This window comes from Dermacentor silvarum, chromosome 3 (genome assembly GCF_013339745.2).
Source record: "Dermacentor silvarum isolate Dsil-2018 chromosome 3, BIME_Dsil_1.4, whole genome shotgun sequence".
NCBI classification, from domain to species: domain Eukaryota; kingdom Metazoa; phylum Arthropoda; class Arachnida; order Ixodida; family Ixodidae; genus Dermacentor; species Dermacentor silvarum.
Window position 1 is genome coordinate 165262663 of NC_051156.1, and position 16912 is coordinate 165279574.

The 16912-nt window shown below is 47.9% G+C and overlaps 1 protein-coding gene across 1 annotated transcript; it reads right to left on the minus strand.

Annotated features, from left to right (window-relative positions):
- Positions 1 to 2066: 2066 nt before the first annotated feature.
- On the minus strand, positions 2067 to 13334 carry LOC125944055 (cysteine-rich venom protein-like). The gene is made up of 2 exons (XM_049663790.1): positions 12977 to 13334; positions 2067 to 3226 (listed from the first exon to the last, which is right to left on the minus strand). Exons 1-2 carry the CDS (start codon positions 13277 to 13279, stop codon positions 2222 to 2224), a joined length of 1308 nt encoding a protein of 435 aa, XP_049519747.1. The 5' UTR covers positions 13280 to 13334; the 3' UTR covers positions 2067 to 2221.
- Positions 13335 to 16912: the final 3578 nt, after the last annotated feature.

Genomic DNA, 16912 nt, shown 5'->3' on the forward strand with positions numbered 1-16912 from the left:
GTAAACATTACGGTTACATAATCTGCAGCTGCCGGGAAGCGTGAGAAGCAGTCAGGGATCTTTGAATGCTATCTTGTTCCACTCTTAAAGGCGAAGCTTAAGCATCCTCCCAGTTTTTATCATTATCATGCGGTCATCATCACCAGTACAACCCTCACCGCGCCTCATTGAGCAAGATAGTCGTAGAGCTGCAGAGACGGGAAGGAAGTTACGTGGTAATTGTAACTGATCTCTCTCTGATATGTTTCTCTGAGACAGAGATCAGTTACAATGATGATGATGAAAGAGTTACTGATGCGAGAAAGAGGAACAGTAAGCATAACTTGCTAGCTCAAGTAAAAATTTGCCTGAAAGGACATATGAAACACAAGACGATTTGTATAAGTGGCTCCACGCAAGAAGCGCATTCTGCAACAGTTACTAACGCTGTTGGAATTTAAACGACTTTGCTAGCTGCCTATTTCTTACATAGTCAAGTATTTCCTTCTGTACTGACTTTATCTCTTCGCAGCCCATAGCTGTGAGGTGAAAGAAAAAAATTGTCGCAGTTTCACCCGAAAGGCGAAGCACCAATTGCGATAGCAAATTAGTAGAGAGCTATACGGAGTAAGGATAGTAGTTTTATCAGCTGTATAAACTTGGACATGCAGCAGCACCAGCAATGCGCAGAACTGTTGTCGACTCCGTCGGCATTTTGCCCGCGTTCGCACAGAACGCGCGCGGCGTTTTTATATATATACGTATTTGGTGCCGCAGCTAAACGTCGCCCCCCCCCTCCCTCCCTCCCGTCCCCCCACAGCCTTTCGCGCGACGGAAAAAGTTGCGTTTGCTCTGTATATATGGAAAGGAGGAAAGAGACGCTTAATTCTGCAGCCCTTCAGGGAGCACGGCGCAGAACGCTCGTTTGCTCTCCGACGTGCGTTCGCTCCCCGTGAAAGCGCGCGTCCCTCGCGCCCTTTCACTCGCACATACAACGTCGGGAGCGTGGCGACGATTTCATCGCCGTTGACGTCATACGGAACCTCACGGCGACGGCGACGCCGACGGCAGAAACCTGCTTTGGAGTGTCCATATAATTGCTATCGCAATAAAATTGATTCAATATATAGCCACACCACCAGATGGATACCTACACAGGAATTGCCTTTTCTTCAATAGACCTGTCGTATTTCTCCACAGCTTTGCATTTACCAGTCTAGACACTAGACTCTTATTTGCCTCGTTAGTCATTGGCGCAAATGCCTATAGCGTTTCTTCGATTTAGTTTTACGGCGAACCTGTCTATAGCTAGGCTATGGCGTCCGTTCGAAAAAAAAAAAACTATCATTATCTGCAATGGCTCGAGCGTCGTGGTTTTCTTCCACTGCTGGGTCGTTGGCGGCCCTCGACGCGACTGGGCGAACGCGCTCCTGCCACTGCTCACGAGTTCGTCGTCGTCTTCTTCCGCAGTGGCTCGCTCCGTTGCCGCTCATCATTCCAGCGTAGAAGTTCATTCATACGGAGGCCGCGTTTACGGGGGTTTGAGCCATTGCTTAAGGAGGTAGATGTTAATTGTCATACGTGATGGAAAGATTTAATAACAGAGGTGATGGGCGAATGCGTGTGCATACCTATCGTCACGATGACCACTTATCAGGACAATAAATATGTTTGTACGTTTCCATTCATCGGGACAATAAATACGTTTGTACGTTTGTTCAAAATTCTGCATGACTTCTGTGTCGTGCGCTAAACAGCTTCGCTGGTTATCCACCTCACAGTGTGTAATGGCTGATCAAGATTATAGTTTTTCTCTTGTAGTGACAGCATGGCTATAGCGCAGTTACTTTAGCAATCGTTAGTCAAATTACTCGCATCTCCCTTAAAACTCGCTACAGAGGCGGCCAGTACTTCTACTAATAAGCGTTATTATTATTTCATGGTTCATAACAAATGTTGCTATTTCTGTTTTTAAGAAAACAAAAATAAGAACTTGTGTCTGAGAAAAAGAAAAAAAAATGAAAAAGAAAAGGAACCAGCAATATGAATCAATGCAGCTGTAACGAATTGTGCCAGGAGTTAAAAACGTCGCCACAGCACGTCGCTCCGTGGCCCGTGCGCATTCTTTATTTCGGCCAGCAGCCTCTGCGGGGCTTCGTCGATTGCGGCCTTCGTTATACGGCACCCGCTTCAACAACCGCGCCTTCTTACGTCGACGTGGCCGACTAGGCCGGCGTCACCGTCACCTCGGTCGACAGCTTTTTCCCGCGCCATCTGTCGAGCCGGTGAAACGCCAGAAGACCAAGAATACGCCCAGCGGCACCATCATTGCCAATCCAGTGACGCTGCCTGCAACGAAGTACTGCCAGATAGCTGCATCTCGGCCGGGACGTCCACTGTGCGCACCGTCACTGACGTCGACGCTACGAAGGCCTCCGTTGTCGTCATTCTCTACACAGGCCGGTTGCCCCGGCTCTCCTGGCTTGTAACCCTCTACATCTTCACAACGAGGCAGCCCATCGCGCAGTCTCGGGTCGTAGGACAACGGGTACCGCCTCGGCGCCGGATCCTGTGGGTTTGGAGGGTACCGCCTCTGGGAGGTGTACGGGGTCGGGTAGCGGTAACCCGGATAGCGTGAGGCAGGCGCCTGATATACATTCGGCGTGGAGGGCAGGCACGGACAGGGTGGACAGGTCTGTCGGGGCGGCTGGGTTGACAGATGTCCTTGAGACGGCGTCGTTGGGCGCCGTATCTTTCGAGGCCTCTTGAACCGAGGAGGACCAGCCGCCGAATCGTCGCACAGACCGGTGGCCATTTTGCATTGACCATTCTTCGGGCAGGCGCTGCACGTCGGGCCTTCCTTGTAGATGGGCCATCCTACGTAGTTTCCGCTAGGGCCGTAGTTGCAGGTGTACTGTTTAATGTGTCGAAACACCTTCGCGTCGACGCGGTAGTAGACATAGCCGCAGCCCACGTAGCGCGTCTGAGCCCAGATTACCTGGCTGAAGTGGCCTATCTTGACGCCTTCCATGGGAGTGAAGTGGGCCACCTTCTCTGGCGGGTAGCGTGCGTACTCCTGCGTGAACCAATGGTCCATAACCCAGGTCCAGTTCGGTCCCGGGGTGTACTCGGGCTGGCCTTCCCAGGCTAAGTTCTGGCCCGTCTTCGGGAAGCGACTCGTAAAGCGGTCCTCGACTCTATCATGCTTCTGGTCACCGTCCGCCTTCGTGCAGATATAGGCGTGGGCCTGCAGAAGAAGGGAGAGGGAGAGGGGTCGAACTTTAATGCCTATCTTATCTAGCCGCTGACATTGTCAAGATGATCGTGTTTTGTCGTAAGGAGAATTTGTGCTTTCCACGGAAAGAAGGATAAATACAAATTCAGTAGAGCGCAGTTATAGTATTCGAGATTTTGTGCAGCCCAGTTACAGTAACTGCGCACTTAGCACCAAAGGAGCGCGCGTGGCCTGAACGCTGCGGTGCGTTGGCGTTCAGGGTTGATATAATGCAAGAATTCCCTTCTCTCGATTCTACTCATTTCTTACCCACCGTGCACGGCCAGCCGGTCCCTATGAAAGTGGGCGGAGTGTCGCTCGCGACGTTGAAGAAACGCAAGAAGGAATAGCATTGGAATAGAATTGTTACGTTATTCCAGCCCACTTCATGCCAACACAACAATCGCGTTTACGCCGAGCGCTAATGCCGCTAACGGTGCCACAATATAGCGGCGGAATAGTAGATATACGCGCACCTTGGAACCCTTCTCGCCGGCGGAAGCGCACATTCCGCCGCATATGCTGTGGGCGCGAGGGGAAGCGTGCGAAGGTGAGCCGCGAAGAATGGTGACTTCAAGCGCTCAGCCGTGCGAGCTGCAACGCCTGTCCGCTTTGTCGCGAGCTTTCGCGTTCTAATTCTTACTGAGCGTGAAAGTACTCGTTCTGCAAGAGCACAACAGTGTTGTTATGGCACTAAGTTTCTGCGGAAGCCTCAGTGACATAATAGCAGCGTCTCGCGGTTCATTCCTACTGACAGTCACTAGTACTTAATTGTTCTGCTGAATAAATACTTGCAATGATGGGCCTGAGTTCATGTTAGATGAGCTATGCGTTTTTTTTTCTTCAAAATTTGCTTTGTCCACCTATATTACCAAGACTGAAATAGGTAAAAAAGGAAAAGAAGAAAATGATCTGTTTGTTTTATCAATTGTTAAGACCAGCGATGACGAAATCATGCTCAAACGTAATTGTCGTCTCAATTTTCTTGTGCCTCTACTGTCACACTGATGCAAATAGAAGTAACCCTTTTTTTGCGAACTTTTGTACCGCCGATGGCTGTAGGAGCCCCAGTAACTTGAGCGGTGGTAACGCGTTGTCACGTACCTTAATTCAGAGACTAGAAAACGACTAGACATTTTATAGCATTATAGTTGGGGCATTTCAGCGCCCTTGTTCGCTTCATATGTACGAATTGAAGTGTTGAATAAGAATTGCTTATTTATTTTGAGGTTGTCACCTTGCTTCGAGTCATCTTACAGTACCAAATGTGTGAATAAAGATCAAGACGCTCAGCTTTGGATTGTGTGCACGTTTTACTGACTGATAAATCCGTCAGCTTTAATTGCTTCATTCATAAATGCACGATGCTGCAAGGATGAAGGTGCTAACGTGGAGTGTATTTAGTGTTGACAGAAGCGCACTTTTAGTGTTTTATGTCAATGGAAATAAATTAAGCATGCGAAACCAGAAACACAAATTCAAAAAAAAAAACTAGAAATTCGCAAGACGCGACGTTCGTGCGTGCTTGGCGCACCAGTCACGAGAACTCCCGAGCAAACCACGCTCGCTTATCATGGGAAAGGACAAGCAGACAAGACAAGCAGACAGGACAAGGAGACAAGAGATGATGGCGAAGAAGTGTTGTTACTGCTGGCGCCTCCGCCTGCCGTTGCCCATGCCACGAATGCTGTCGCCGACGCGTCCAGCGCTAGTCACGCGAAATGTCGCCAACGCGTTCGGCGTCGCCATGCGACAGCGTTCTTGGCACTGTACCAAACTTGGTTAGCCTGCCTGCGTTTGTGGTATGCCAGGAGCGCTGTCGCTCGTAGGCGCCCACGCGTCCAGCGCTAGTCACGCGAAATTTCGGGAAACGGATGGAACCTCCGAAAATGATCGCTCGAGAATACCTTCCTACATGCGTAGTCGAGGTAAACCAAGTTAAGACCTAGCAGCAACCCAGCTCATGCCTATAGCAGTAGTAGCCAGTAAGCTTTGCTGTGCCTAAGCTTTGCGCGAACGAGTGCAAATTCGCCTTGTGTTTTTTTAACCGTTTGAGACTTATTAAAGGGTCGGCGTGCTGCTTCGGCGATGGCAGCCCTAACCTGAGCATCGGCCCGTGGTTGTCGTTTCGCGTCGACTTCAACTTGCCAAAGCTCTAGATTCACCCGGCGAGCACGCGAGCACGTTCACGGGCCCGCTCGCGCTGCAGCCGTTCCTTCAACGCACCCTGCTGTTCGGCAGAACGAACCACACGCGGCGTCCCCATGTGACTGCCTGATCTGAAATGGAGGGGAAAGGAGGGCGCGAAGCGAGCGAACACGCTATCACACCCTTTCCCTCCTTCGAATGGAGGGAAAGGGTGTGAGAAATCTCACACTCTTTCCTGTGTGTGGACGCCTGTGAGAAATCTTCGTTTGCCGAGCGTGCACCGAAGAGCGTGAACGTGTTACGGGCGCGCGCCTTGCGCTGCGTCTACTTCTTAATGCATACAAAATCACGAAAATCACACCAACACCGTTGCCCACTCAAGCGAGGAAATAGAAGCTTCGCTTGAATAAACTTTCAGCTCTTAATAATGACTAATTTGCATGCTCCAGACAATCTTTCAGTGGTGCTCGCGTAGTATGTTGCGTATAGAGTTTGGCGGGTAGAACACCAAACTCTATGAGAATGGTGGGTAGTACGCGAATTTGTCTAACTAATCTTTGTTTTTGTGGCTTGAAACGTTGCAGTGATGTTATTTATTAGGCTTTATCTTTCTAAAGTTTCAAGCACTCGTAGTTTTCTAAACGCTGCAAGACAATTAGTCCCTATGCGCATGCGCACAAAAAGCGAATCGTTGCATTTGTGACGCGATATCTGGGTCAAAATGATCAATTCGTTAAGTCACGAAGCCGTTTAAAGCCAAAAGAAAGAAGTTTAGGCCCGTCTATATAGTACCATGTATATATACATGGATCATATCCATGTCATCAATCAGGTAATAGAGAGATCTGCGCAGTACAATCAACGTCTTTCATAGAATGTGAAAACGCATTTGATTCAGTAGAGATAACAGCAGTCATAGACGCATTGCGTACTCAAGGACTAAAGGAGGCCTGCGTGAATATCTTGGCAAATATCTACAAGGATTGCACAGCAACTTTAGTTCTCCACAAGAAAAGTAGAAAGTTACCTATCAAGAAAGGGGTCAGGCAAGGAGACACAATCTATCCAATGCTATTCACTGCATGCTTAGAAGAAGTATTCAAGCTTTTAGACTGGGAAGGCTTAGGAGTGAGGATCGACGGCGAATATCTCAGCAACCTTCGGTTTGCAGATGACATTGTCCTATTCAGCAACAATGGGGACAAATTACAGCTAATGATTGAGGACCTTAACCGAGAAAGTGTAACAGTGGGATTGAAGATTAATATGCAGAAGCCAAAGATAATGTTAAATAGCCTGGCAAGGGAACAAGAATTCAGGATCGCCAGTCAGCCTCTATAGAGTCTGTAAAGTTGTACGTTTATCTAGGTCAATTAGTCACAGGAGACCCTGCTCATGGGAAAGAAATTTACAGAAGAATAAAATTGGGTTCCAGTGCATACGGCAGGCATTGCCAAATCCTGACTGGGAGCTTACCACTGTTGTTGAAAAAAGGTGTACAGTTATTGCATTCTACCGGTGCTGACATATGGGTCAGAAACTTGGAGGTTAACAAAGAAGCTCGAGAACAAGTTAAGGACCGAACATAGAGCGATGGAACGAAAAATGTTAGACTTAACGTTAAGAGACAGGAATAGAGCGGTATGGATCAGAGAACAAACCGGGATAGCCGATAGTCTAGTTGAAATTAAGCGGGAAAAATGGAGCTGGGCAGGCTATGTAATGCGCAAGATGGATAACCGGTGGAGCAGTAGATTTACAGAATAGATAGTAAGAGAAGGGAAGCGCAGTCGAGGACGGCAGGAAACTAGGTGGGGTGATGAAGTTAGGAAATCTGCAGGCGCAAGTTGGAATCAGCTAGCGCAAGACAGGGGAAATTTGAGATCACAGGGAGAGGCCTTGGTCCTGCAGTGGACATAAATATCGATTGATGATTAGGATGATCTGGCCCATTAAATCGTCGCACCAGCTGTCACGCATTTCGTGTTTTGTATCTATTTTCATGCGTGACTTTGCGCATGTTGAACGGTTGCTAGTTGCTCATGCAGAACATCCTTTACAGACTCTAGAGGCTGACTGGCGATCCTGAATTCTTGTTCCCTTGCCAGGCTATTGAACATTATCTTTGTCTTCTGCATATTCATCTTCAACCCAATTCTTACACTTTCTCGATTAAGGTCCTCAATCATTTGTTGTAATTCGTCTGCATTGTTGCTGAATGGGACAGTGTCATCTCCAAACCGAAGGTTGCTGAGATATTCGCCGTTGATCTTCACTCCTAAGCCTTCCCAGTCTGAGAGCTTGAATACTTCTCCTAAGCATGCCGTGAATAGCATTGGAGAGATTGTGTCTCCTTGCCTGACCCCTTTCTTGATAGGTAACTTTCTACTTTTCTTGTGGAGAACCAAGGTAGCATGGAATGGGCCAGATAAAACCAACTAAATCAGTCCTTGCAAGCCACACGATACACTCGTACAGTCGTGCACCTTAGCTAGAGCAACACGATAAATAAGCGGCAAACTAATATGGGTAGGCCGTGATAAACTTCATCGCTTGCCCGTGTGAACTGACCGAGTACGAGAAACACCGACATGACAAAAGAAAGCGTGACTGCACGAAATTTCCTGCTGAGGGGCGGCGATCCATTGCTGCGGTTTCTCCCGTCCATGAGGACTCGCGGGGAAATGATTAGGAACGTGTGGCCGGCACGTTCTTGCAGGTATATGAGCACCGGAACGCGCAACGATTGTTCGTCGACATGCGTTGAAGCTTTGGCCAGCACACACATGCGAAGGATGCTGCTTATTTCGCTCTGTTCACGTGAAGGAAACAGAGAAGCCCGAGAAATGACATTGAAAACTACGGCGAATGGCTGCATCCTTTGCCGTAGACACCTAGTGAGGCTGCCACCAGCGGCGTGTCCACCAGCGTGATCTACGCGTTATATAACGACTGTTTCATGATCGCTTTCACATCACGGACCTTTGAAATTTCACGGATCTTTCGGCTGCGTTGCGCGAACTCATGTGCCATTCAGCGAGTAGCACTCGCGAATCATCATCATCATCATCATCATCATCATCATCATCAGCAGCAGCAGCAGCAGCAGCAGCAGCAGCAGCAGCAGCAGCAGCCTATATTTTATGTCCACTGCAGGACGAAGGCCTCTCCCTGCGATCTCCAATTACCCCTGTCTTACGCTAGCGTATTCCAACTTGCGCCTGCAAATTTCCTAACTTCATCATCCCATCTGGTTTTCTGCCGACCTCGACTGCGCTTCCCTTCTCTTGGTATTCATTCTGTAACTCTAATGGTCCACCGGTTATCCATCCTACGCATTACATGGCCTGCCCAGCTCCATTTCTTCCGCTTAATGTCAACTAGAATATCGGCTATCCCCGTTTGTTCTCTGATCCACAACGCTCTCTTCCTGTCTCTTAACGTTAGTCCTAAGATTTTATTGCGATAGCAATTATATGGACACTTTCACCGGATTTCTGCCGTCGTCGTCGTCGCCATCGTCGTCGCCGTCGCCGTGAGGTTCCGTATAGATAAAATCTTCGCCGCGCGCCGTATTCCCGAGCGGAAGCGTGCGGGGACCCACGCTGTCACGGAGAGCGAACGCACTCAATCTTCCACGCACAAGCAAGGAAGCGGCAAGCGAGCGCCGGAGGGAGCGTGGGGGGGGGGGGGGCATTTCTACTCTGCCAACAACCGTGCTCGTCGCTCGCTCACACCGTCTCTTATCTCCACATGGCTCTGACCTTTACGCGCTGTGCATTCGCCGCTCAGTTTCCCTTGAAGCGATAGACCGCACGAACCTTCGCCCGCTGCGGCGTATATGCGCTTGCTGCCAGCGTTTTGACAGTCGTTGTCTGCAATCATTCAGTGTGATCTATTCATCTTTGTTTGTGCGCGCTCACACCACAGTTAGTAATAGTCGGGCCACATTTTCCAACGCACGCTACACATGCAATGCTGCCCGGATCGGCAGTCCAGCGCTACAGGTGTGTCCCTTCGCACGCGCTACCCACTGGCAGTGCTTCTCATCAACACCACCGTTTCACACGCGCCTTCTCGTGGTCATCGAGTCTCTCTTCATGTCGGTCTACTTACGCCGCAGCACACCTGCTTACTTAATCAGCTCATGTTTACTACAATTCATATTGCTACCAAAGCCGCTCACCTTACTTCGTATGACATTGCTGTGTTGCTATCGCATTTTCCATTCCATCGCTCTTTGTGCGGTCCTTAACTTGTTCTCGAGCTTCTTTGTTAACCTCCACGTTTCTGCCCCATATGTTAGCACCGGTAGAATGCAATAATTGTACACTTTTCTTTTCAAGGACAGTGGTAAGCTCCCAGTCAGGATTTGGTAATGCCTGCCGTATGCACTCCAGCCAAATTTTATTCTTCTGTAAATTTCTTTCTCGTGATCAGGGTCCCCTGTGAGTAATTGACCTAGATAAATGTACTCCTTTACAGACTCTAGAGGCTGACTGGCGATCCTGAATTCTTGTTCCCTTGCCAGGCTATTGAACATTATCTTTGTCTTCTGCATATTCATCTTCAACCCAATTCTTACACTTTCTCGATTAAGGTCCTCAATCATTTGTTGTAATTCGCCTCCATTGTTGCTGAATAGGACAATGTCATCTGCAAACCGAAGGTTGCTGAGATATTCGCCGTTGATCCTCACTCCTAAGCCTTCCCAGTCTAAGAGCTTGAATACTTCTTCTAACCATGCAATGAATAGCATTGGAGAGATTGTGTCTCCTTGCCTGACCCCTTTCTTGATAGGTAACTTTCTACTTTTCTTGTGGAGAACCAAGGTAGCTGTGGAATCCTTGTAGATGTTTGCTAAGATATTCACGTATGCCTCCTGTACTCCTTGATTACGCAATGCCTCTATGACTGCTGGTATCTCTACTGAATCAAATGCGAATTATAGCGATCAGTTATTGTACCTGTCGTCCAAGCCAACGCCACGTTTTGATGAAAACGACATTATAGATGGAGTTGAGTGTTTTCGGTTTGAACAAAGGTAAATAAATAAACAAACAAACAAACAAACAAACAAACAAATAAATAAAGGCGAGAAAGGTAAGCCTATTCTTTTTTCCACCTAAATTTGGTTTTAACCGCAAAGAGTCTGAAATCAAATTTACCAGAGAGCTAAGCCTGCATGCGCTTCGATGCAAGGAGCCCGACGAGGTCAAGGTAACGAGCCATCATGCCACCCGAGCAAGGAAATACTTAAGTGACGAAAAGCATCCCACCGGGCCAATTATAAGGTTCCATTCTTCTTGCTCCCTTTAACGGTCAAAATTTGGGTTTTATTTCCGAACGCGCCTGTTAGACCTCGTCATATTGTAGCGATGTGACGCAGCTGTTAGTATTCAAACGCATCAGCTCATCAGGGAGACGTCGATGAAGGGGAATGAGCTCCGTCAGAGGCAAGTGCAGATCGGCAGGCACAATGACGGGAGGCAGCATTATAAAACATGCTATACATAAAACGATGTCACACCTATCCTCGATGGCCTGCCTCACTGGCCTGGTCTCCCGTGGTGAAGCGGCGCAGTGGGCTGCTGTCTCATTGCTTACCCGAAACGACTCAAACCCCTTCATTAAATTGGTTTCTACATCATTCAAGGGACCCGCGGACCCGCGGGTGACGCAGGCTTCTCCACCAATGGCCTGCTCCGACCAATCAGGCAAGCCGACATTTTCCAATAGGGGCCATAGTTTAAGCGACCAGAAATGGTCGCGAAAACACCATGGACGTGACAAAATTGACTATTAATAATGCGTTCCTGCCCCGTGATGGACAGTATACGGCCGAGCGTGAAACGACCCCCGCGACACGTACACGAAGTGACTGTCAGGTTCGTCGGCGCCGGCCGGGCAAGAAAGAGCTCATGCCCGAGGTGCCGTCGCGGTGCAAGGGCTCCAGTCGCCCGCGCTGCTCGTTTGCGTGGTTCCACGTCTCTGCCCAGCTCCCCCGCATCGAGGAAGACCGAACAGCCAATTTAAGAAAAAGGTGCTTGCGGCATACTTTCTTCGCGACAATATGCAAGTAGTCATTTTTCTGTATTACATGTTGAAGCACTGCATCCACATAAGATTACAAATAAAGCTCCCTTTATTTTTATTTTCATTCGAAACTCTTAATTCCTGGATAGCCATATCAGCCTATGGTGTTGTGTCCTCATTATACTGCTTTTCTAATATAGTTTTCTGTGTTAATTGGAAACAATTGTACAGCGTTGAATAGCAGGATATCCAGCTACACAGCTTGTTTCAGTGTCAACAGAATTAGCAAAATAGATATTCACCGAGAAAGCCATCAAGTAATTTCGACCAAATAAATCATCAAAAAGATACCGTGTAAAATTTATCAGGAGAACTATACGCACCAAAAGATATTAAAAAAAGAAGATTTTCGGTGGAAATAAAAGCCTATCAAGTACGCGGAATTTCGGACAAGTCACAGAAAACGCGGAACCGTAAGCACATGTGCAACACTTTGTAGCACAGACGTATCGTATGCATGCCAACAGGGATGGCATAGTAACAAGACACATCCACCTAAAGCTCGAATTGATTTGGCAAATTCATTTCTATGAAATCCCTTCTAAAAGAATTGCGCACTGCATCAACCTCGAGATAGCGAAATGTCTACATATTGTCTCCCTTCCTCCACTTGCAGACGATAGCTCATTTTGGATGCCGGTGCGCTAAATTTGATGCACTGTTGTCAAGGGTGACAAGCTATATTAAAGGTGACTTGCTATAGAAATACAATGTGCCACTGTTAGGGTGGCTTGAACTGGGATATCGCATTCATGTAAAAGTGGCTGATGGCCGCTGGAGAGTGTGGTGATGTGGTTTGCACCAGTACCGGTTTCACGTGATTGATGATAACTACTGGCATTGCCTTTGCAACGAGGTGGCGGGCAAAAACTTCCCCAAGCCTGCTTGGCCTCAGGAATGTTTGTTACTTCTACTGGACTCTTACATTTTGCCTATCTATATTTTATAATATCTCACCTCATTGTAACCTATATCTATATACTGCAAAGTTACCTAATCCTGTAAAGACCGCGGCTCCACCTCTTTCCTGCGTATTTTCCACCAAAACTCTGAACGTCTCTTACGTCAACCGCTGACCGGTTAACGTGCCTGTCAGCTTTGGACCCCGGTGATTTTGGAAGGTGAACATTCCCTATACGGTCCTGGCTGGATGAATATCTCGTGGCTCCTAGTCGCCAACTATAGAGGCCCGCCATGGCGTCACCCAGGCTAAATATTTAGAAATATCCCGTAATATAATGTTATTCTTCCACTCCTCGTTTGCGCCTCAGTCAGTCCCGCATTGCCTGGTGGGTGCGCTCCTCGGCTAAGCCGGAAGGCTTCGAAGCCGCCCCTGTCGGCGACACAACGCGAAAGTCTAAATGCGACATGGGTATGACACGCTGAGCTCCAAAGCCGATACATCGGGCGCGGCGCGCCGGCGTATATAGAAGGCGAGACGACGTGAGTAACCGCAGCTTCACCTTCTGTGGCACTTACCTGTGCCACGTGTGCCAACTCGTTGTCCCAGAGCAGTTCCTGCATGTCAGCTGCCGCTGGGAAGCCGGGAAGTCGGCCCAGAGTGGTTTGGCTCCGGAACTGGTTGTGCAGTTTCAAGATGAGGTAGCGTTGTTCCATGGATACGCCACTGTCCTTTATCCTGCACCACGACGGTCGTTGCCTGCACGTCGTGTGATTAGGGTTCCTTAGGCGGTAGGTCGCCAGGCAGTGTTGAGCTGCGGCGGGCGACAGGACGGCCGCCATCGCCAGCAGAAACAGCGAGACAGCGGTGGTTGTTAACATCTTGACGCCACTTTGAATGAGCTCCTTCTTCTCGTTGCTCGCTGCCTGCTGGCGACGGGCGCGTGGTCACCCGCGTTTGGACTGATGATGATGATGATGATGATAATGATGATGAATTCATGCAGTGTTACATACCCACCATGAGGTATGATGATGATGATGATGATGCCTTCCCGACTGTGGCACATACCCACATCGGGCGATTGACCAAGAAGCGGACGATACAGTGAAAAAAAATTAAATGAACAAATAAATAACCCATAAAAGCGCTTAAGAAGAGAAACGGAAAATAAATCGTGGTGGATTGCTTGAATATGAATAAAGTAGGGCTCAGACTTTGCATGACAATCTTGAACAAAGAAGAAGGAGGATAATATCAGCGCCAGCTTATAAATTTAACAAACTCCTCAGATTTCCAGCACTTAATAGTCGCATTATAGAAATAGTAAACTCTGTCAAATGCGACAAATTTCTAAGTTTTTACCTAAAAAGGGCGGGTCTGGTTCCCTTGCCGAACTGTCCCTATTACGGGCCACAAGAAATATGGGATCGTTTTCTCATTGTCGGTCAAAGATACGCTGAATTGCAAAAAAGAACCTTAGAAACACCGTTCTGCCTTCTTAGATTAGAATTAATGTTCAAAATTTACTACCTTTGGGGGCCTAGTGCCTTGGGCAGAGCGACAGGAAGGTTGGAGATGCTATCCGTTAAAGAATTGCTTCATTATAGACCCATTAGCTTGCTTTGAGTATTGTATAAATATTCACGAAGATAATTTCGAACAGAATCAGGGCAACACTTGACTTCAGTCAACCAAGAGAACAGGCTGGCTTCAGGAAGGGATATTCTACGATGGATCATATGCATGTCATCAAACCCGCCGTGGTTGCTCAGTGGCTATGGTAGTGGCTATGGTGTTGGGCTGCTGAGCACGAGGTCGCGAGATCGAATCCCGGCCACGGCGGCCGCATTTCGATGGGGGCTAAATGCGAAAACACCCGTGTACTAAGATTTAGGTGCACGTTAAAGAACCCCAGGTGGTCGAAATTTCCGAAGTCCCCCACTACGGCGTGCCTCATAATCATATTGTGGTTTTGGCACGTAAAACCCCATTTTTTAATTTAATTAATCCATGTCATCAATCAGGTAATAGAGAAATCTGCGGAGTACAATCAACCTCTCTATATGGCTTTCATAGATTATGAAAAAGCATTTGATTCAATAGAGATACCAGCAGTCATAGAGGCATTGCGGAATCAAGGAGCACAGGAGGCATAAGTGAATATCTTGGCAAATATCTAGGAGGACTGCGCAGCAACCTTGGTTCTCCACAAGAAAAGCAAAAAGTTACCTATCAAGAAAGGGGTCAGGCAAGGGGACACAATTTCTCCAATGCTATTTACTGCATGCTTAGAAGAAGTATTCAAGCTCTTAGACTGGGGAGACTTAGGAGTGAGGATCAACGGCAAATATCTCAGCAGCCTTCAGCTTGCAGGTGACATTGCCCTATTCAGCAACAATGGGGACGAATTATACCAAATGATTGAGGACCTTAACCGAGAAAGTGTAAGAGTGGGGTTGAAGATTAATATGCAGAAGACAAACATAATGTCGACTATCTTGGCAAGTGAACAAGAATTCTGGATCGCCAGTCAGCCTCTAGAGTCTGTGAAGGAGTAAGTTTATCTAGGTCAATTATTTCACAGGGGACACTGATCATGAAAAAGAAATTTACAGGAGAATAAAATTGGGTTGGAGTGCATACGGTAGGCATTGCCAAATCCTGACTGGGAGCGTACCACTGTTGAAAAGAAAAGTGTACAATCATTGCATTCTACCGGTGCTAACATATGGGGCAGAAACTTGGAGGTTAACAGAGAAGCTCGAGAAAAAGTTAAGGACCACACAAAGAGCGATGGAATGAAAAATTATAGGCCTAACATTAAGAGACAGGAAGAGAGCAGTGTGGATCAGAGAGCAAACGGGGATAGCCGATATTCTAGTTGACATTAAGAGGGAAAAATGGAGCTTGGCAGGCCATGTAACGCATAAGATGTAACCGATGGACCATTGGAGTTACAGAATGTGTACCAAGAGAAGGTAAGCTCAGTCGAGGACGGCAGAAAACTAGATCCGATGATGAAGTTAGAAAATTTGCTGGCGCAAGTTGGAATCAGCTATAGCGCAAGACAGGGCGAATTGGAGATCGCAGGGAGAGGCCTTCGTCCTGCAGCAGGCGCGTAGCCAGGCGGGGGGGGGGGGGGGGGGGGGGCTGATGGGGCTTCAGCCCCTCCCCCCCCCCCCCCCCCGAAATTTTTTCGTGCGGGCATGCACCGCCGACCAAAACTACCACTGACGCCGGGAATCATTCTGCATTCTGTCTACAATGTCTTTTTCCCGCTCGAAAGACATTTCGGCACGAACATTGCGAACTCGGGCTGGATTTCGTGGCACCTGTGGTCACGTAACGCAAGGAGCCCCATCCGAGCACAAACTTTCAAGGGATTTTCGATAGCGAGCGGACGCGTTGTGGCATCTCCCAGCGGCCGCGGGATCTACGGAGCGCATGAATTTCAATTCCGAAGCTTTATGGGTATAAAGTTCTCATAAAATTTTGACGCGAAAGGTGCACTGACATTTCCAAAGGCGTGCTTTAAAAGATTTTCAATTCTGGAACTTTATGGGCTTAATGCTGTTATAAACTTGGACCAACATGCGTGCACTGGAGCCCTCGTGTCAAAGCCGTTCCAGAAATGAAAGCACGCGCTCGCGATCTTCCACACACACGAAAATACTAAATATTACCGTGACTGTGAGCTAGCAGCTGATAATTTTCTCCAAACATTTTCAGGAAGCGTGCCCAATGTGATCGATCAGCTGGACCAGGGCAGGCAAAGTAAAATATGACAAAACAGGAGAAAGGAAATGGCCTATTATTGAGGAAATTCTTTTTGCGGGCTACAAGGTCTGGCTCTCCGTGGCCACAGGGACAGTGGCCCTATGGATTTAAGCGTAGCCCCCGCTGAAAATACAGGTATTTTCAGAGCGCTTCTTCGCATGCGAGCTGATTGTGGAGATACATATCTGAAGAACTATTTGGAATTTCCCCCAGTAATGCCTCCTATTTAAGCCCAGATGCACAAAACCAAATAATAGAAATTTGTGGCGAAATTATCAAAGAAAGCCTAGTTGCAAAACCAGGCTGCTTCTACGTACTTCCTGACGAATTGACGGACATCGCTGGAATCGAACAGCCTACTGTTTGTGCGAGGTACCTAAACAAGGATGCCAACGACATCGAGGGAGTGTTTTAGGTTTTAGCACCGGAATAGATGCCCTCTCTCTTTGCGACTGCGGGTTCTATGTAAATATGTACAAACTGTTTCAGATTCTAGTCACCCTTCCAGTGACCACTGCCAGCGCAGGGAGAATATTTTTTAACAAGAGTTTACTAAAAAACTACTTGCGCTCTACAATGTCTGTGGAACGCATGGTTAGACTGGTGCTTTATACACCCACAGAGACGTCGGCATCAACGTGTTCGAAGTCATTGACCGCTTCGCTCAACTTCCCCGCCGAGAGAAGTTTGTCCTTTAGATAGCGATGCAGCAAAAATCAATGCAACTAAAAAGC